Source organism: Tenrec ecaudatus, chromosome 9 (assembly GCF_050624435.1).
Source record: "Tenrec ecaudatus isolate mTenEca1 chromosome 9, mTenEca1.hap1, whole genome shotgun sequence".
Lineage (NCBI taxonomy): Eukaryota > Metazoa > Chordata > Mammalia > Afrosoricida > Tenrecidae > Tenrec > Tenrec ecaudatus.
The window spans coordinates 158,087,255-158,107,623 of NC_134538.1; the positions used below are offsets into that span (position 1 = coordinate 158,087,255).

General features: G+C 54.9%; 1 protein-coding gene across 8 annotated transcripts in view; it reads right to left on the reverse strand.

The window, feature by feature from the left end:
* Positions 1-6,858: 6,858 nt before the first annotated feature.
* The window catches only part of DENND2A (DENN domain containing 2A), a 67,710-nt gene continuing 54,199 nt past the window's right edge, over positions 6,859-20,369 (reverse strand). For 7 of the 8 annotated variants that reach the window (XM_075558741.1, XM_075558745.1, XM_075558743.1 and 4 more), the window contains 8 exons: positions 18,000-18,140; positions 17,717-17,865; positions 14,131-14,308; positions 13,299-13,427; positions 10,348-10,465; positions 9,460-9,705; positions 8,697-8,783; positions 6,859-8,201 (listed from right to left, as the gene is read on the reverse strand). In XM_075558741.1, the coding sequence (XP_075414856.1) occupies positions 8,170-8,201; positions 8,697-8,783; positions 9,460-9,705; positions 10,348-10,465; positions 13,299-13,427; positions 14,131-14,308; positions 17,717-17,865; positions 18,000-18,140 (1,080 nt within the window). In that variant the 3' untranslated portion in view covers positions 6,859-8,169. Of the gene's footprint in view, positions 8,202-8,696; positions 8,784-9,459; positions 9,706-10,347; positions 10,466-13,224; positions 13,267-13,298; positions 13,428-14,130; positions 14,309-17,716; positions 17,866-17,999; positions 18,141-20,369 lie in introns of all 8 variants that reach the window. The other variant, XM_075558744.1, reaches the window with a different exon arrangement.

A 20,369-nucleotide genomic window follows, 5' to 3' on the forward strand; every position in this document is an offset into this window, starting at 1 on the left:
GAAAGGGGGAACTGATCACAATGATCTACATATAACCCCCTCCCAGGGGGACAGACAACAGAAAAGTGGGTGAAGGGTGACAGCAGTCAGTGTAAAACATGACTAATAATTTATGAATTATCCAGGGTTCATGAGGGAGGGAGGATGGGGGAGGATGGGGAAAATGAGGAGCTTATATCAAGGGCTGAAGTAGAAAGAAAATGTTTTGAAAATGATGATGGCAAGAAATGTACAAATGTGCTTGACACAACGGATGTATGTATGGATTGTGATAAGAACTATATGAGCCCCCCATAAAATGTTTAAAAGACAAAGAAAACAAAATCTTAAAATCTACAACAAATGTAAATGGATCCTAAGGGAGATCAGATGATAGAGCTAAGTTTTAGCCTAACTGCATCTCCAACTATCCACTTTCCAGTGCCTTCTGCAGCATCGCAAGACCATTCGCTTCCTGGTCACGGTCACAGTCAAAAACAAAAAGGAAAACCAGAAGATGGAAAGTTGGCAGTGCTGTGAACCATTGTCATCTGCACTCAGACCTGTAAAAATTGTCGAATAAAAAATCCGTCATTATCTAATCAAGAGTTAGCTGCGACTATGAACAAGTCCAGGTCAATGGACATCTCTGGACTGATATTGTAGTTGTTATATTCAATGACTGTGGGATACAGAAGGATTTCTCCCAAGCTGTCTCCCCCAAGTATATGCCAGACAGCAGCTTGGGAATGACTATACTTGGAGGTCATCAGAAGTAGGTCAGGGGTTATTCCCCTGAGAGCTATCAACCATCTAGAGCAAGTAGTCACCACTGTATATCCCACAACAAATAGGGCCCACTCCCTTCTGATAAGGAGAGTAGTTGTCTGTTTCCTTGTAGGAGACGCCAGAGAGGTCAAACCCGCCCAAGGATGACCAAGGTTAGGCTGCCATCTTGACTCTAGGGTCCGCCCATCTTGTCACATGTATACCCCCAATCCCTCTTCCTATTGCATGTATATCCCTAGACCACCCCTTCTGATTACTGTATTACCTATAGTACAGCCCCTTCCTGTGACGTATGTCCTCACCTGTAATTAGGGGGCTTGCATGTCCCCAGAGAAGATAAAAAGCCTGGGCTAGCATTAAAGATCTCTCTCTCTCCCCTTCCCCCCCCCTCCACGTGGACCATTAGCGGGGCTGAGGTGAGCATGCTACCATGAATCGTGAATGACTCCATTCATTTCAATACTTCACTTCTATCTCTCATGTTCTCTATGACTTTACTATGATCTTTACTTATTATCGCTGTACAATTGCGCCTACTGGACCCCTAATGATATGTTGGGGGCTGGCTTCCCCTGACAAATGACTTCTATCACACACATTTTTTTGATAAAAAATTCAAATGTACAAGTTTTATTTTAATAGTATTTTCAAAATAAACGTTCATGTAGAGTGTGTGGGCTGATGCATCTATAATCAACAGTATCACACATGTTCTATATGCAACTGTTTCAAAGTGTTGGTTTGATAGGATCATCCCTTTGATTGTATTTGTTCTTAAAAACTATAAAAGGAAGTACTGTGGACTGCTGAAAGAACAAACTGATCTGTCTTGGAGGAAGTATCCCTAGTTGCTCCTTAGAGGCAAGGGAGAGCCTGTCTCCCATACTTTGGGCGTTCCGTCAGGGGAGCCGGAGCCCTGGATCCGTCCTGCTTGTTAAAGCAGCAGGGCAACGGGAAGAGGGAGTCCCTCCACAGGATGGGCTTGTTAGGTTTCTGCGATGGTTTACCGCGGGTCTTGCTTCTCAACGCGGAAAGAATTCAAGGCACCTTTGTGAATCCACGTAACTTTGATGAGGACAGGCAAGTTTCAGGTAAGGCAGGCTCAGCTAGTCCTGGCTATCTCTTGAAGGTGCGCAAGGCCTCATGGCGGGAGCCTTGGGAAAGTCCGTGCAGTTGAAAGTGGCTGCTTCGAGAGGAGCGTGGACAACCCCATGGAAAAACTTCACTGTCAGACAGCGGTTCTCAACCTTCCTAATGCCTGAACCCTTGCATGTGTCTTCCGATGGCCTGAGGGGACCCCTGTGGAAGGGTAGTTCATCCCCAAAGGGGTCGAGACCTGCAGGTTGAGAACCGTTGATGAAAGCGGAGCCCACTGAGTCAACAGGAGAGTGGCAGAACCAAAAAGGGGAGGAGAGAGTGGGAGCCCCCAGAGGACACCAGCCCAACCTGCCAGAGAGCTCCCCAGAGAATGAGCTGCCCTCAGTCTGTGTTACATATGTCCCCTCCGATTCCCACCTGGGCGTGGGGAGCATGGTTTAGGATAGTGGCTCATCCTAGTGGCCCAGTTCAGGTGCATGTGTGATGTTGCTGGTGCCTAGTGTGTGTGCGCGCGCATGCCCACATTGACCTTCACCTGTGTCCAGGTGACCTTGGTCTGCACACGTCCATAGGTGTCTAAGGTGTGCCTGGTTTCTTTCAACCCCCTGCCCTCCTTTTAGGGTGGCATGGCCAGCCAATTTTGTTTGGTGGAGACCCACCCCTTTATCCCTAATCTTTCTAACCCTTCAGATGGACACAGCGCTGCCACAATGGCACGGAGGATGAAAACATGGAGGTGTTTGGCTCTGTGGTGCACGGGGTTGCTGAGTTGGGAGGGACTGAAAGGCACCTCACAGAAACAGCAGCAACCTCTTCGGGAGGCAGCATGGCCAGGGGCTATACCTGGAAGCCCAGCCTTACAGGAGGGTTGAGTCAAGTCCCGCCCCCCGGAAATGAACTCACCACCTGTAGTCGAGGCAGACCCAGGATTCCTTCACAGTACATCGTTATCTTCCAAGTGATAAAAGCAGAGAGAGGCAAGCCCAGAAGACAGGGACAACACTGTGACCAGGAAGGACCCAGAACAGCTGTGTCTTTTGGGCACAGGGTTTCGAAGCTGAACACCTGCCAGGTCCAGGGGAAGATTCACACCGAGGCATGTGGGGATTCCTAAGGGACATTGTGCTCACTGATGTCCACAGGCGACAAGGAACTCCCTGGAGAGTCGAGCCTGGACCTCTAGACTTCTCCACTAGAAGAGGCCGCATTTCTGTTCTCCCAGCTCTCGGGACCCAAGACGGGGACTTTGAGTTCCCGCCAGTGGTGGTGGGATGATTGGGAAGAAGATAGTGACACAGGATGCACTGACTGAAGAAACAGCTGGCGTATCGCACGATCTGGAGATAAGTCGATCTGGTCGCCTTCGTAACGGCGAGGCTTAGAGACAACCTGCGGGAGGGAGGCTGGACTCCACAGGAAGGCAGACAAGCCTGGCTGTGTGCACCTTTGGGCAGGGGTCCCCAACCAGGGCCAACTGGAAATAGAGCTGAGACAGGTGGAGACATACCCTAACTGAGGACAGCTCAGCTGCCAGCTGCCTGGAGAGGCAGCAAGCACAGGACTAACCCTAGGCCTGTCTTCCCAGAGCCCCATCCCCTCCCCCGTGGGGGTGCTTCCTGAGCCCTGGTTGCAGGCAGGACCAGGCTGCAATGCCACAATCCCTGGACCTGTCACGTCTGCAAGCGCTGGGGGAATCGCAGGGATACCTGCCTTGTGTCACAGACCAAGAAGTGAAGTGACACACTAGATTAGGGATAAAGGGGGAAGGGGGTCTCCCCCAAATGCCTGCCTAGCAAGAATCAGCGGGCAGGGCCACAATGAAGGGGTTGGAAAGGAATTAGGCCCACTCATTAGACACCTAAGGGGAATGGAGTGTGCTCAGATTCAGGTCACTTAGGCCCAGGTGGGAGGGTCACCCGGGGGGGCACAGACTTGCCACCAGCAATATGACATCACACAGGTGCAACTACACTCAGATAATCAGATCAGCCAATCCTCCAACCGTGCCTCTCCAACAGTGGGGAGGGGAGAGGTGAACCATGCAGGCCTGGGCAGCAGGCTGGTCTCGCTTGTCCTTGCTAGGTTGTGCCCGCTCAGGGCCCACTCGCTCTCTTGGTCTCTGGGGGATTCCCGGCCCTTGGGATGCTTGGTACAGTGAACGCAGAAGAGAAGCAGAGTGCATGGAAGGACAGCTGGGGTCAGGGCTGCGTCTGACCTCGGCAGGGTAGCCTTGGCCCATCCTGGTCTTTTATCACCACCGTCTACTGGTTGCTGACCTCCTCCTCAGCCAGGCCGTGCTGGCCCACTGCTCTGGGGAAGACCTGTCTTCTCGGCTGACAGCAGAGCCTGGTTGATGTTTCCTGGCTAGTTGAGTCTCACATCACCTGTGCCTCCTCACCACTGCTATGACTCACTGGTCATTAGCTGTTTAAGACCCAGTCTACTCCGGTGTCCTCATTAGTATAACAAAGGAACCCCAATTCCAGAAACATGGTCACAGGTACAGCCAAGAGCTTAATCCATGATGGGCACAGGAGCTCCTGGCTGGAAGGATGCTCCCTTCCTGAGGCCAGGCCTGGGATCAAGACTCTACTGTCCCATTCGGGACATCCAGGGCTTAGCGGAGGATGCCTTTTACGTTTCTTCCTGTTTTAGAGTGTGTGTGTGTGTGTATGTTTTCCCGGTGGGTTAAGCACTGGACCACTTACCAAAAGATGAGTCCTTTAAACCCACCAGGCATTCCATGGGGGAAAACAAAATGAAGCTCGCTGCTCCTGAAGACTGACTGTGTAAACAACCTTAAGGAGCAGTCTCACTCTGCCAGTTGTGTCTATAGGAGTCAGGATCCACTGGGGGTGGGGGGTGGTGTGTGTGTGTGTGTTTGTGTGTGTGTGGAGAGAGAGAGAGAGAGGACAAAGAGAGATAATGGAGACACCCGGACTTGAAGTTCTTGTTTCCTGGCCTGTCTGTGGCTGGGAAGAAGCCAGGGTCTCAGCCATGTATCCTTGTGAGGCGTCTCTCAGGCAGGGGTTGGGAGAGAGCACGAGGAGGGTGCCCCCCACAGAAGTGCCCACAGGTGTTACCAGGAGTCCTTTGCTGCAGGTTCCCCTGAGGAGGGGGCACTGCATCCCAGACCATGGCCTCTAGGGGGTTATCTGGAGAGTCAGCTTGGCCGCCCCTCATGCCCTCCTCTCCTACAGAGCCCCCCCAATGGCCCCACTGGGTAGGGCCAGGGCATGTCTCACTACAGCCCCACCCTTGGCCTCACAGCCGTGCTAAGCCTCAGTGAGGGGGCCTGGCTGGGCAGAACCATAAAGTGGGTGACAATCCCCAGGCTGCAGGAAGGAGCTGTCCCACCCCCACCCCTCCCACCTCAGATCCTGCCCAGTGTCCCTCAAGCCAGGTGATATCCTAGTCCCCCCTACCCCCCCACCCTCCTGGCCTATGCCTGTCACTCCCCAGAACCAGCTGAGCTTGCTAGCCTTGCCCACCTGTCCAGGTGAGGAGGCTGGTCTACAGCTCTCCTCCTGGAAAGCAGCCCAGCCCCCTCCCTCAGGGCTTGCACAGCTCTGCGGTGGGCTGGTTCCAGGTGGGTCCCTTAAACGCCCCCTTACCACCCCACCCTCACAACCCGAGATGAGCCTGGCTGCTGTACGTGGAGCCAGGGAGGGCAGGTGAGGGGCCAGGTTGGCAGCTTGCACCAGAACACAGATGCGGGCCCAGCCTAGGCACTGCTGCCTGGAAGGAGCACACGCTGGACCACACCCAGGTGCTTGCAGGTGAGGGCTACTGTGTGGTCAGACCAACTGGAATGCCATTAATTGGCTTTCACAGGTGCAAATAGCTGGGTGGAGCACATACACATACACACACCTGCCTCACCTTTACCAACCTTCGCTCAGGTCCAAGACTCCCTTTTTCAACTGTTTGAGCCCCTCCCATCTGACCCAGTTCTGCCCACAGTGCTGACTCACGTCACCCTGATAGCAGGAGAGAGAAGGGGGGCAGGATGCCAGGGGTCATGAGAATGGCCTCTGAATGGGGAGGGGCAAGAACAAAGGCCCCACAGACTCGGCCCTCACTGGTATTGGCTTGGTGAGATGTGTGATGGGCCCAAACCCTTGTCCTCGTGGGTTCGGGCTCACACCCACCCTGCAGGGCCGGGAAGAGCTGCCCCTCAGGCTTTCCAAGGCAAAGGCCACATTTTTTTTTTGCTGCTGCTCGCAGAGCCGATGGTAGCTTTGTCCCACCACCCTTAGTCAGCAGCTGACCTCTTAAGCCACTGTTACCCCACTGCCCCCCTCGTTCCTGAGCACTCTGCCCAGCGGTGGTGATGCCAGTGCCCTCCTCAGACTGCCCTCTGTGTTCTTAGCGAAGCCACCCAGCTCCTGCAACGGACCCATCATTCCACAGCAAAAACCCAACCCCACCCCACAAGGCCCGAAGTTCGCAACCACCAGGCCCTCCTCCGGAGAAAGATGGAGCTGTCTACTCCCAGAGTCGATCTCAGAAACCAACCAGGCCCCCCTCCAGAGAAAGATGGGGCGGTCAACTCCCATCGAGTTAGTCTCAGAAGCACACAGGGGCAGTCCTACCCTGCTCTATAGGGCCACTCTGACCCCGCATGGCCTCACTGCCAAGTGGTGTGGTTGTCTTTTAATAATACAAAGTTCTGTCTGGTTTCACCCATAGGGCCACAGGGTTGTCTGAGCATAAAACCCATCCACAAGGACATGCTTACGAACCACAAATGTCCATCCTGAGTGGACTCCTGCTGACCGCTGTATCATGCTGGGTGGCCTACACCCACTCACCCTGGTCAGCAATGAGTGCACTTAGAGGTCTGTCCCACCCCAGGGGCTAAGACTGTTCCCCCACCCACACTGTTTGTGATACTAAAAACTGGAAATGTCTTGGTGGCATATGAGCAAAGTGGGGGGGAGACCGATGCAAGTATAGCTGTCAACAGAAGGGTACGCAGTCATTGGCACAGTTAGTGGAGATGTTTATTTATTCACTTGGTGTTATTAAGTAAGTAATACAATAGGAAATAAGTTAGGAAAGAAGTGTATCCCATGATATTGAAAGTGATCCTTTCTGGACAATATAAAAATACACAGAATATGACTATTCATGAATTTAAGCGCTCTGAGGTGCTGCTGAAGACAAGTCTCTTGGCCCCGACTCAGAAGTCCTCATTCCGGTTCCCACAACCACACACACCATCTCAGGCTGCTCCGGCCAGGTTTTGGGGCCTCCGGGTCCCATTGAGCATCTGATGTAACCACTAGGTCTCTCCTCAGGGAAGACAGGACTGGACACCCCTATTCTGGGTGCAGCTCTGGTGGGGGACAGTGCATACTGACTCGTCAGGAACTGTGCATTAGAATGAGGTCAATTTGTCCCTTCAACCTTGACCAACACAGAACCTGGGCCACTGTCAAGGCATGGGTCCCAGTGGCGTGCGGAGGGTGTCCGCGGGCCTTCTCCCGGAGCCTGCTTCAGCTCTGAGGTCATGAGCGGCCTCATGAAGACCAGCCACCAGCTTCCCTGAGGCTGGCTGGGGCCCTGGGTGGGAGGGGGCAGTTCACAGTACACGGGGACCAGGCTGACATGGTGGCTGGTGTTGAGGTGGGCTTTCAGTGTCAACAGAGAGCATGTCAGGACCTGGTCTTAGGAGGAGCTCCCCTTTGTGTGTTCCTCTGAGACCTGGGGTTACTGGGACAGGAAGCCAGCTGTCTGCTAGAGAAGTCTGTGTGTGACAGGGATGGACACGGCCACCAGGGGGCGCTGCGGGCCGGCCGGGGAGCCACTTGTCCGGTGTCCCAGACCGCTGTCCAGCTTGAAGAGGGTACAGCCCTGAGCGGAGGGCCCCAGCTCTGTCTCTTCCTCCCTGCGCCCACCCCCACCCCCCGAGTCAATTCCAAGTTCTGCCAAGAGCAGGCTCGGTGGTGTCCACAGCCTTTGTTGGTCTCCCCTTGGCTCCAGGGTGGAGCTGGAGGCAGGATGAACAAGCTGACTTGGACAGAGGCCTGGGGTTTCGCCGGGCACCATCCAAACAAAATCGCATGCTTTTCTTGGTTCTTATTTTGATAACTAGGATTAAAAAAACAAGACCCAAACCATCCCCTTGACTGTGAATGGCACGCCCCTGTCACCCGGGAACTGGCTTTCCAGGAACTCCCAGGCTTGATAGCCGGGTCTTCACCTGGGTCCTGGGGCGGATGGGGCCAAGGGCCCAGCCTTCCTGAACAGCCAAAGTCTCAGGGCTGCACGAGCCATTCTGTAGGGCTGAACAGAGGGCTACTTCTTATGCAGAAACTTCATCTTATTTCCTAAAGAAAGAACAAGGAGCCTCTTGGCAGGGAACCCATTCCAACGGCGCCCCTTCCCCTCCCCACCCCAGACACCCAGAACTCAGCCCTGACCACAAGGAGACCTCTGCCCACCCCCCACCTCACAAGAAGGGGTCTCCTGCAGATATGGGGGCGTGGCAGAGAGAGTACCCATATGTGGGGAGAGAGTTTGCTTCTAAAACTGCACCACAGGGTGTGCCAGCCTGGCTGTCCCACCATCATCCCTATCTTCCTTTCTTAGGCCAGTTCCTATTACCCTGCCATCCCCACTTGCATGAGCATTTGGAGGCCAACCCAGCCTTCCTTGTTCACTGGCCTTGGTTCCCAAACACTGCCCCGGGGAGAGGACAAGCAATAGGGACAGGTGGGGGGCATACTCCACTCTGCCTGAGGTAGCCCCACACACCCACCCCCCTTCCAAAGTCATCATAGCTTGGGTCCTGCCAGGCTGCTGCTGGCACCAACTTGTCGTACCTAGTCCCTTTAGGAAGCGGTTGACACCGCTGTGCTCGCCACTGGGGAGGGTCTCCAGGTACTCCTGGGCTCGGACCTCAAACAGACCTGTGGGTGAGAGGGCCCTATCGTGAGCTGCCTTCTCTCTGAATAGCCATTTTCTCCTTCCATTCCCATAAGCCCATGGTTTCTATGGGGTCTTATGAGTCTCATAATTGCCCAGTCTTGGGTGGTCCTGGCTCTGGAGGGGTTATGGAGCCAGTCCACCCACATGTATTTCTCTGCAGGAAGCTCCTGGATGTGACCTGGAAACTTGGGACTTGGCAGGGCCAGCTCTTGTGCAGGGACAGAGGGGTCCTTCCGAGTCACATCTCCATTTTCCTGTGCCTCCCAATGCAAACCCAATCCACCCGCCTCTCTGTGACCAGATGTGGACTGGGTGTGCATCAGCTGAGGTTCAGAAACTCATCGGCCTTGCGAATCCACCTTAAATCTCGGAAGTTAGGCACACAAGCTTCCCCACCCAGACCAGGGCCGGTGGGTGTCAGGTTCACTTCAAGGGCGTGAGGTGATGTGACAGACTAGGTTCTCCTTTCCCCACCTTGCTCCCCCAGCTCAGAGGGGGGCCAAAATTCCCTAAGGGACTACTTACTTGCCTAGGGGCCCTCACCCTGGGAGGCACCCATCCCTGAGGGGCGACCCCCCAGCTCTGGGCAGCCCACCATGCTGGGTGCCCAGATGCACTCCACCCCTGCACCCCCACCCCGAGCGCCCCGGCCCCCACCCTTGGCGTCCTGCCGGCGCAGCGCCCGCTCCTGGGCAAAGCCGCGGAAGGTCTGCGTCTCCATGAAGACCTCCAGGAAGCGGCGCAGGCTCCGCGAAGACACAGCCTTGCGGAAGGCCTCCCGATGCAGCGTCCGCTCCTCGCGCTCGCCCGGCGTCAGGAACAGCGAGTAGTGGCCCACGATCTCCACGAAGAAGCGCACGAAGGCCTCGGACACCACCGCGTTCAGGGGGCTGGACTCGGGGCCTGAGGGGCGGGGCGGGGCGGTGGTGAGGGGCGGGGCCTGGGCGGCGGGGGAGGGGCCAGGCCGCCTCGGAGGGCGGTGGGCAGTGAAGGCGGGGTCTGCACAGGGAGGGCGGGGCATGGTAAAGATGGGGCAGAAGGGGCGTGTTGAGGGAGGGGTGGGCCAAGAACAGCCTGTCCAGATGGTGAGGGTGGGGTGGGGGCCAGAAGACTAGGGCTGGGCCATGGGTGTGGGGCTGGGTGGGTGGGCAGGAGGGTGAAGGGGGGTGTGGAAGGTAAGAGGGCTGGGCGGGGTTAGTATGGGGAATAGGGCCAGGCAGGGCGGGGCAGGATGGGGAAGGGGCCAGGGCTGGTGGCGAGGGCGGGGTCTGGGAGATGAAGGCGGGGCCTTATGGCAGTGAAGTGGGGCCAGGCTGCCTCTGGAGGTGGACCTTGCGACCACTAGTCCAGGGGAATGCGTGTTAATACCCTCGTGACCCACAGTCCTCACCGGGGATAAGGGCCACCCTGCTCTGAAGCATCCTTTCCTCCCTGAACATGCCCCCTAGGGTCAACGTGGGGCATGGACAACTCCCCAGAGTCCACCACCAGGTACAAGGACCCATGGAGAGCAGGGTGCGGCAGGTGGCTCTGGCGCGCACTCACCGGGTCTGCAGTCCGCAGGCGCCTCCTCCGGCTCGCGGGCCAGCTCCTCCCGCTGCTCCAGCACCTGCTCCAGGGCGGCCTGCAGCTTGCGGGGCAGGATCGAGTCCTCGTCGTCCATCTGGGAAGCAGAGGACAGGCTGCAGCCCGGCACCTGTGCCAGTGCTCCGCTCTTCCTGGGACTCAGGACCCTCCCACCGGCCCACCTTCAGGGCTGGGCCAGGGGCTGGGTGAGGCCTGGGTGAACTGGGGCCTGGGAGAGGGGTGACAGCAGGAGGGCACGGCTAGCACCCAGACCGTTGAGCTGCTTGCACCTGCTAGAGCTTTGGGTTCACGTGAGACCCCTGCGACTGTTCTGTGAAGGACCTGACAGGCACTAGACCTTACTGGCCAATGATGGAAAGAACTGTGCATTGTGTTCTCCGCCAATGGAAGTCATTTAGGATTATGGGAGGAAGTCCGCCGGTGGGGGTGGCGGTAAAACCACCCTTCTCACCAAGGCAACTGGCTTCAACATGTCTGATGTGTTTATCCTTTTTAAGATGCCTAGGAGCCCTGGTGGCGCAGTGGGCTACCCTCTGAGCAGCTGACCACCAGCCCCTTCCTCAGGAGAAAGATGAGGCTTTCTGTTCCCCTAGCCCAGAGAGTCACAGCCTCAGAAACCTGCAGGGGCAGGTCTGTCCTGTCTTGTAGGGTTGCCAGGAGTTGCAATTGACTTGATGACAGTGAGTTTGGGTTTTTTGGTTTATGTACTTAAGTCCTGGTGGTGCTGCAGGCTAGAGTTGGCAGTTCAAGCCCACCAGCCACTCCTCAGGAGGTAGACAAGGCTGTCTACTTCTGTACATATTTACAGTCTTGGAAACCCTATGAATTGGAATCATCCCAATGGCAGTGGATTTTCCGTTTGGTGTGTGTGTGTGTGTGTGTGTGTGTGTGTGTGTATCACCTTTGAAAAACAACAAAATCAGAAATAACAGATCAGCAAAGTCATTTGAATCTTGATCTGTTCCATGTAAAATGGTATCATGAACCTTTCCCTCTGACATTAAATTTTTTTACCCAATGATTTCATTGTGTAAATTTTATACAGATGAAGAACTTCAAGAAGCTCATGAAAAAATTCCGTCATCTTTTAATCCCCAGTTTCCATGAACGTTCCTCATCTGTTTATCTTCTATCTACTTAAAAAACAATCAACAAAAACTCGCTGCCATTGAACGGATGCTGACTCACAGTGACCCAATAGGACAGAATAGAATTACCCTTGTGGGTTCTGAGACTGTCACGTCACGGGAGCAGAAAGCTCTTTCTCCCACAGCGCGGCTGGTGGTTTAGAACTGCTGACCTTGGGCTTAGCAGCCCAACTGGTAACCACTACACCCCCAGAGATCCCTCATCTGTACTTAGTAAAGCTGAATATTATTCTACCAGAAAAATAGAGAAACCCACTGCCGCTGAGTCAATTCTAACTCATGGCGATCTGACTTAAGGTTTCCGAGGCTGCAAATCTTTTTTTTTTAATCTTTTTATTGGGGCTCATAAGGCTCTTATCACAGTCTGTACATACATCAATTGAGCAAAGCACCCTTATACATTCGTTGCACTCGTCATTCACATAATTCACCTTCCACTTGGGTTCCTGGAATCAGCTCGGTTTCCCTTTTTTTCCCCCGTCCCCCTCCCTCCCCAAAAATCTTTTTAAAAAAACAGTTTTATTGACATTTACTTCACATGTCATATAATCAAACAGTTTAAATGCATTAAAAAGAGTTGTGCATGTACACTGGTGCAGATAGGAACTGGAAACAAGGAATCCAGGGCGGATGATCCCTTCAGGACCAATGTGAGTGGCGATACTGGGAGGGGTCAAGGGAGGGTGGGCTGGAAAGGGGGGAACCGATTACAAGGATCTACATATAACCTCCTCCCTGGGGGACGGACAACTAAAAAGTGGGTGAAGGGAGACGTCGCACAGGGCAAGGTATGACAAAATAATAATTTATAAATCATCAAGGGTTCATGAGGGAGAGGGAGCAGGGAGGGAGGGGAAATATGAGGAGCGGATGTCAGGGGCTTGGGTGGAGAGCAACTGTTTGAGACTGATGAGGGCAACGAATGTACAAATGTGCTTTACACAAGTGATGTATGTATGGATTGTGATGAGAGTTGTATGAGCCCCTATATGAAAATAAACAAACAAACAAATAAAAAGAGTTGTGCAGGCATCACCACAATCGATTTTCAGAACATTTTCTTCATCCTTGTATCCTTTATTATTAGCTCCCCTTTCCCGCTAACCTCTCTTGCCATAACCTTAAGAAATTACTCAGCTGGTTGCTGTGTCTCTAGATTTACCTATTATCTTGAACTTAAAGAAATTCACACAAAAGGCCACAACCCCACTAAAACCCAGGAAAGCCTAAAAACATGGGGCCCTTCACAGAGGAGCGAGTCATCCACCCGTGGGGCACACTCATCTGCTCTTATTGTCCCCATTTTCAGTGTATGTGCTGCTGGGGTGGAGGTGGGCACCGAGGCTGTGAATCTTTATGAAGCAGACAGCCTCATCTTTCTCCCAAGGAGTGACTGGTGGGTCTGAACCACTGACCTTAACCCACAGCACCAAAGCACTTGCAAGTCGGCACAGCAAAGTATCCTGTGATATTGTACAAGCTGACAGAGCATGCATTTGCGAACAGTTTTGTAATTTTCAAATACTCTTGAAAGCATGCTGAACGAGACAAGTGCCTGGAGCTCCAGAGTGCGTGGGGATTACAATCACTGGCAGTGCACTCTGGAACAGACCTGTGGACATCTAAGCCTGCCTCCGCCTCCCCGACACCCTGCCTCCTCAGGGACTGAGGGCGCTGCCCGACTCACCTGCCTGAGGAACCGGTTGTTGTCCAGGTCGACCACAAGGACCTGCAGGATGAGAGGGGAAGGGGCCCAAGTACCTGTAACAGTGGCCTTGGGGACAGAGGTGGCCTCCCACCGCACTCCTCGCACAGGCAGAGATGCAGCTGGAATGCATTTCTGTCTGGTGTTGTGGTTACACATTGGGCCCTGTCCACCATGGTTGGCAGCTGGAAAACACCAGCAGGTCTTGGTAGAAAGTCTGGGCAGTTACAATGTTGGCAACCCACAGGAGCATGTGAGTCACTGTGACTCCACGGGGAGCAGACAGATCCACAGGGGGCTCCCAGCTCGGTGTCCTGTCCCCATCACTCCTCCTTCCCAGTGGGCTCAGGGGCACAGGGGGCGGGCAAGGCTGAACAGGGAGCTCAGGGGGAGGAAAGCTGGCCGGGTGGCGCTGGGTGGGCAGGTGAGGCCCCAACCCTGCCCAGCTGACTGCAGAGCCACCCAAGAGCGTGTCCTGCGGCCCCGCCGTGACTCCGCCTCCTCAAACAGGCCTTACGGGGACCCCAGTACCAGCCAAGTCCCTCATGATTCTAGACCTCGGGGGACAGTCTGGGGCCATGTGGAGTGGCCCGGGGTGCCAGGGGTGACACCAGCAGCACCAGGGACCTGAGGGATGGGACTCCCGGCTGGCTGGGCCACACTGCTTCTCTGAGTCCAGGCTAAGTATCCATGGGATGTTCTGGAAAGATCCAGAACTTAACAAGCAGGGGCTTTCGGGTAGCTGTTTTCCCCTGAGATGAGCAGGACCTGTCAGCAGGGCCGTGAGCAGCCCTGGACACTCCCACCCCTGTCTCCAGGGGGTGCTGGTGTCCCGGACAGCACAGTGCTGCCCCAGCCCCTGAGGCCTGCCCCTCCGGTGGCCCTCACCTCCTCCAGCGGAAGCTCCTGGAGCAGGGGCAGCGTGCCCCCGAGCAGTCCTATGAGGAAGGGCGTGGGCGAGCACACGATGTCGATCATGGCGGGCGGCAGCACGGGCACGAAGGTGTGCTGCCAGGTGAAGGGGTAGGTGAGCGCCACCACAGCATGGCAGCACGTGGACAGGGTGCTGCGGACAGAGGGTGCATTAGTAGGTGGGGCAAACCAAGGTTCACCTGCTGCTCATGGGGCGGGCATGCTGGGGAAGTATTCCGGCTCAGAGGCCTAGAGAGGGGTCTTCTGTGTGACGCAGACGTCATCCCTCAGCCCCCAGCGTGACAACCAAAACCAAGCCGGGCACCATCCAGGCAGTTCTGACTCGGCGTGATCCTGAATGGTGGAGGGCGGGCAGCCCCCCAGGATCCTGCCAACGACTTCCCGAGGGCTCCCTGGATGGAGGGCAGCCTGTGGGCTTTCTGCTCCCTTCAGAGTGGCATGCAGGGCAGTCCAGGGGTGCGGGGGTGGCGTGGGGGTGGTCTCTGCAGGGCTCAGGAGCAAGTGTGGGTTGGGGGGGCTGCCTGTGCTCCTTTAGGAGGCCCAAGGAGGGGGACGGGGTCAGGCCGGTGCCCACTTTGTGCATGTGTGCATGAGTGGGTGTGTGTGTATGTGCACAGGGAGAGGAGACAGCCCTGTGGGAGATGGCCGGATCACAGGGGGACAGGTTGGGTGCAGAAAGTGCTGTGGGGTGGGGGCTCTGGAGGTAACCATAGTGACACAGGGAGTCAGCTGAGGGTCACTGGCCCTTCCCACACGTCAGCCCTGTCCTGGAGACCCTTGAGCTTTCTGACTAAGCTGTTCCCCGCTCCCCCAAGTCACCCCCAGGAAGGTCATGGAGAGCTTGTCAGAGGTGTCGACAAGCCCTACAAACACACTCCTGCCACCCCTCTGTGGATCACCAAGTCCTTGTGTGTCCTGTGCCCATTGGCCCAAGGACAGGGACGGTAGCCCCTGGTCTGGTGGCAGGTAAGTCCCAATGGGAGCGGGCGTCACCAGGCTGATGGCCAACACAGGGCTGGGCCTCCAGGATGTGGTCCTAGTCTTACAAGTTCTGCACTTCTCAGGGCCTCCAAGACCTGTCTGCAGAGTCCTCAGCCCGGCTCTCCCAGCTCTTGTTTGTGGGTCAGGGACACAGGAGGCCAGGTAGATTCTCAAGATGGTCTCCATCTTGCCTTGGAACTGCAGAACTGCTTACCAATGAATGACCCAGAAGTGCCTTCCAAATGGCCCTGAGAAGCGCAGACAGCTACGGTCCAGCCTGCAGTGCCTGTCGGTCCGTGACCACCTCCCCTCCCAGCCGGCTGAACACCCTCCACAGGGACTGCACATACATTTCGTAAACCCTGAAGCTGGAGTCCCCACTAAAGCTTTGGTCCAAATGGGTTTATGGACAGAGCTGTCGTTAACACCCGGCCTTCTGGCCTGTTGAACCAGTCCAAACTGTGGGAAACGGAAATGAATAAACTGAACAAACCAAAATGTTTATGGTCAGAGGACTGAAAAAAGGGAGCAGGGAAATATTTATATGGGTTGTTATGACGACAGGGCCAGTCATCCCTACAACATCGTCCTTGTGCCCGGCACACTGGGGCTTGGCGGGGCTCCACGTCCACTCTGATGAGATGGAGGGAAAACCGTGTCCTACGGGCCTTGGACTCTGGGCTCAACTGAAAGCCCTCTTCTAACTCAGGGTGTCTGCTGGGTCCCTGCTATTTCCTCTGGCTGCGGGCAGCCTTGCTGGCCGCGATGAACTAATCAGTCGTGGCGTGGGAAGGTGCTGGGGCATGACTGGCAGTCCAGCCTGGGTTGTCACGGAATGTCCTGTTCTGTGGTCTGGCCGAGATGGGGTGAGGGAGGGAAGTCAGCAGGACAAGGGGGCCTTCTCCCCCGCTAAGCAGAGACCCATGGGGGGATGGGTCCCATGAAAGGGGTGCTGGTTCAGGGCCCAGTGTGGACAGGGGTCCCTCCCAGGCCAGACAAGAGCAGACCCCAGCTGAGCCCCTAATCCTTGGTTGACTGATTCCACGGCTCAGCCAAAGAACCCGCTTTCCCACAAACTTCTTCGAACTCGGTGGACACATTCTGTCCTGGGGAATGACCTCTACGTGGAACAGCTGGTGTAGAAGAGAAGTTCATGCGTGTTTACACCACACACACGCTCACACCACACACGTGCTCACAACCACACCTATCCTCACCACTCTGACCATATGCACACACATACACACACACACTCACACACCACACCCTCACTCACCCACATACCCCCAGACACACATCACACGCACACACATACGCTTACTCATACCACACACACCAGTCTTGTCACACACGTGTCCTAGGGGTGACCCTGTCGTCATACCACATGTACATCTTAAACAAACACGCTCACTCACACAAACTGGTATGCACACTGGGCTGACGTGAACTCTCTCAACAGGACTCTTCTCCCCATGCTGCTGTCCCTCCCACCAAACGATTGGGGTGGGGAACTACTAGAGGGGACCGGTCAGTCGAGCTGCCGTTCCCGCGTGTATGCGGAGCCATCTGAGAAGCAGGAAGCGAGAGCATCCTGGGGTCACCAAGGAAGACCGCACACCAGCAGCGCATGCTCGATATCCCTGCCTGAAGTGGTGGAGGAAGCAGAAGCCAGGCGACTCTTGAGGCCAGAGGCCGTGCGACAGAGCAGAGAGGAGCGGGGCTGAGACTCCGACTGTGAGGCAGAGCAGCCGGCTGGCTTCCTGACCCACAGACAGAGGCAGGGACAAGGGACCACCTGGCTAAGAGGCCGAGGCCCAGAGAGAGACGTGGCTGCTGGCGGAGGAGACCCATGACCGTACCCCGAGTGTTTTCTAACCCTGGCTGTGCTAACCTGCTAACACCCCAGAACCCCAGGCTGGTACTGTCTGGGGGTTCCGTGTGGCAACTGCAAGGGATGACCCAGCCAGTAGCGGAGGACCGTGGGAGGGAGGGCTGGCGTCAAATAGCAGGAAAATATGGGGGCATGTCTGCCCTCCGCCTTGTGGCCGCTGGCCGAGGGCTGCGGTGGAGATGGCATCTCCTCCTCCCTGGTGTGGGAGGTCGGGTCCGGCCACCGTGCTCTTTCCTTCACGCACACGCTCATTCTACACATTCTCACCGACATCCCCTCACACCACACACACACTCGTGCATATTCACACACCATACACGCCTGTACATTCACTACATTCATATCACACACACACTCACTCTTACGTGTTCACACAGTACTCACAACACTCACCATACAGTCACGCATATTCACACACTCTCACACACTCCCGCACGCACTCACATGGACGTGCCACTCATTTATGCCACACTCAATCACACCCACCACACCCACCCCGCCCCCCACGTGTGCCACATGCATGCACACTCACTCACACACTCACAGGCATACTACTCCCGCTGATCACAAGCCACTCCCCTCACCCACACCGCTGCCGCCTGGGAGCACTGACCCCTGTTCTCTTCAGGTCCCCACGGCAGACGCCTGCAGGGGCAGCGAAGGCTGTACCTGAGCCTGTCTGCCACGAAGATGACCCTCCTTTCCAAGAGCAGGGAGGCGAAGACGCAGACCAGGTGGCGGACGCTGAGCGAGGAGAAGAGACACTCAAAGTTCACGTGCTCCAGTCGCGAGTCCAGCGGGCGACACAGCTCGATGACCTGCCAGGGGAGGGGCAGAAACAAGCAAGGTGACAGGAAGCAGTCACCTGCAGGGGATGGAGCAGGTAGGAGGGGGGCAAGGCCCCTCTGAGGGACAGTGTATGTCAGGAGAGGACAGGTCTCTGGCTGCCTACCTCAGTCCCTGTCCCTGGCAGGAAGTTCTTGATCATGATCGTCTTGCCCAGGGCTGGGAATGGGGCTTCCATCACGCTCCTCATGAGGGGCTGGACCAGGGCAGGCGAGATGCCCCGCCGTTTCTCCACCTCGTCCAGGATCTGCAAGGGCCAGAGAGACTGCTATCCTGACGGCAGGCCCACGGGACCTGAGAAACATGGGCAAGGCCACTGCCTCACCTAGCCAGGGAGCATATCAGTCCCCCAACCCTGCCACAGCCGGCCCCTTTGCAGCCCCTGCGGGGGGGGCACTCTCTTCCCCTTGGCGCCGGGCTTGGCCATGGAGCCCGTGGGTCTAATATGTGCATTCGTGAAGAAATCAATACTGCTCCAAGGAGTGGAAGAATCACAGACGTGCTGGTCTGCAGACCTCCCTCAGCCCACCCTATCTGAGCAGATACAGGAGATACTGGTGGGATTCAAGCTTCATGGGGGACGGGCACCATCAGAAAGGAGAAATCAAATATGGCCACACAGGCACCTTCGCTATTGCAAAAGAAAAAGACATATCACACATACCACGGTGAGATATGTACACACAGACTCCTTCACTATTGAAAAAGAAAAAGACATATCACACACACATACACAAACACACACATGCACACCATGGTGAGGTGAGATATGTACACACAGACTCCTTCACTGTTGCAAAAGAAAAAATATATATCATACATATACACACACATAAACCACAGTGAGATATGTACACACAGATAACACCTACTTTTTAAAAATGATATATATGACACACACACAATTTATATATACAAGGGGGTACCCTCCCAGCCACCCCAAAGTGGACTTAAAAAAAGAAGCTCTGTATTTATACTTTTTTAAAACAACCTTATCACCTTCAAAGTACTCTCTGTTACATTTGTCAAATCTGAGACTTCATTCTTGGAAACATGCTTCAAGCTCATCTGGTTGGATGGCTGACAGCACTGCCTCTGGTTTTTCTTCACCTCTTCTAAGTCTTTAAATCGCTATTCTTTCATGTCCTTCTCCGTTTACGGAAACAAAAAGTAGTCAATGAGTGGCGCAAGGTCTGGTGAGTAAGGGGAAGAGACGCATGCTGGTTTTTGCCAAAAACTGGCACACTGAGATGGCTGCCTGAGCAGGTGCACACAGTCCCCCGTGTGCCACAAATCAGGCCCTTTTTGTCATATACTGTTACACTATCTTTTCAGGACCTCCAAGTAGAAAGCTCGGTCAACAGTCTGACCTGATGGAAGGAACTTCAAATGCACAATGCCCCTCACATAACACAAGGCAACAAAAGAGCATTGGTTTTGGGGGGTACCCCCTTGTAAAACCCCAGTGAGATATGTACACACATATGCCTTTACTTATTTCAAAAGAAAAAATATATATCACACACACATATGTACCACAGTGAGACATGTATACATATACACCACCTCTTTCAAAAGATAGTTACAGATGTATCGCACACATTTATATATATACCACAGTGAGATATATATATATATACACATACACAGTCACCTCTTTCAGAAGATCAGTTATAGGTCATACACACATCTATACACACCCTTCAGTGAGACCCTGCTGCACACGCACTGCCCCAAACAAATTCAACCCCTCCCTAGCCAGGGAGTCGGTTCCAACTCACAGCTCCCTGCAGGACAGGCAGACTGCCCTGCTGGGTTTCCAAGGCTGTCACCGTTACGGGAGCAGACAGACACATTTCTCTCTGGGAACAGCTGCTGTGGTGTCAGTTCCTACTTCCAATGGCCCTCTGCCCAGCAGAGCCAGACTGCCCTGTCCTGCTCCAGGCTCACAATCGTTCTGTTTGAGCCAGCCGCTGCACCCGCGGTGCCATCCTGCTTTTGAAGAATATTTGTCCTTTTTGCTGACTGTCTACTGAGCCAAGCACGCTGCCCTTTTCCAGGGACCGGTCTTTCCTGCTACCAGGTCCAAAGTCTGTGAGGAGGATTCTGGTGGTCCTGGTTTTCCACACAGCTTTGTTTGACCTTCTGGGCGTTCACCGTCCTTTCACCAGTCTTTGCCAAAGCCCCAATGCGATGACTGCATCCACTCTTGGGCGGGCGGCGCAGGAGCGGGCAGTGTGTCATTCTGTGGTGCACAAGGTCGCTGTGGGTCGGTGGGAGCTGACTTGGTGGCAACTGTCAACAACAACATCTACTCTCCAAGAACTTGGGGGTGGAAGCTCACTCGAGGTGGCCAGTCGATGTCCTGCTGTTTTCCAGAGGGGATAGCCGGATTGTGCCCCATTTTTTCATAGACTTAGAGTATCACGGAAACAACAACACTCACACAACACACACACACACATGCATGGTCCAC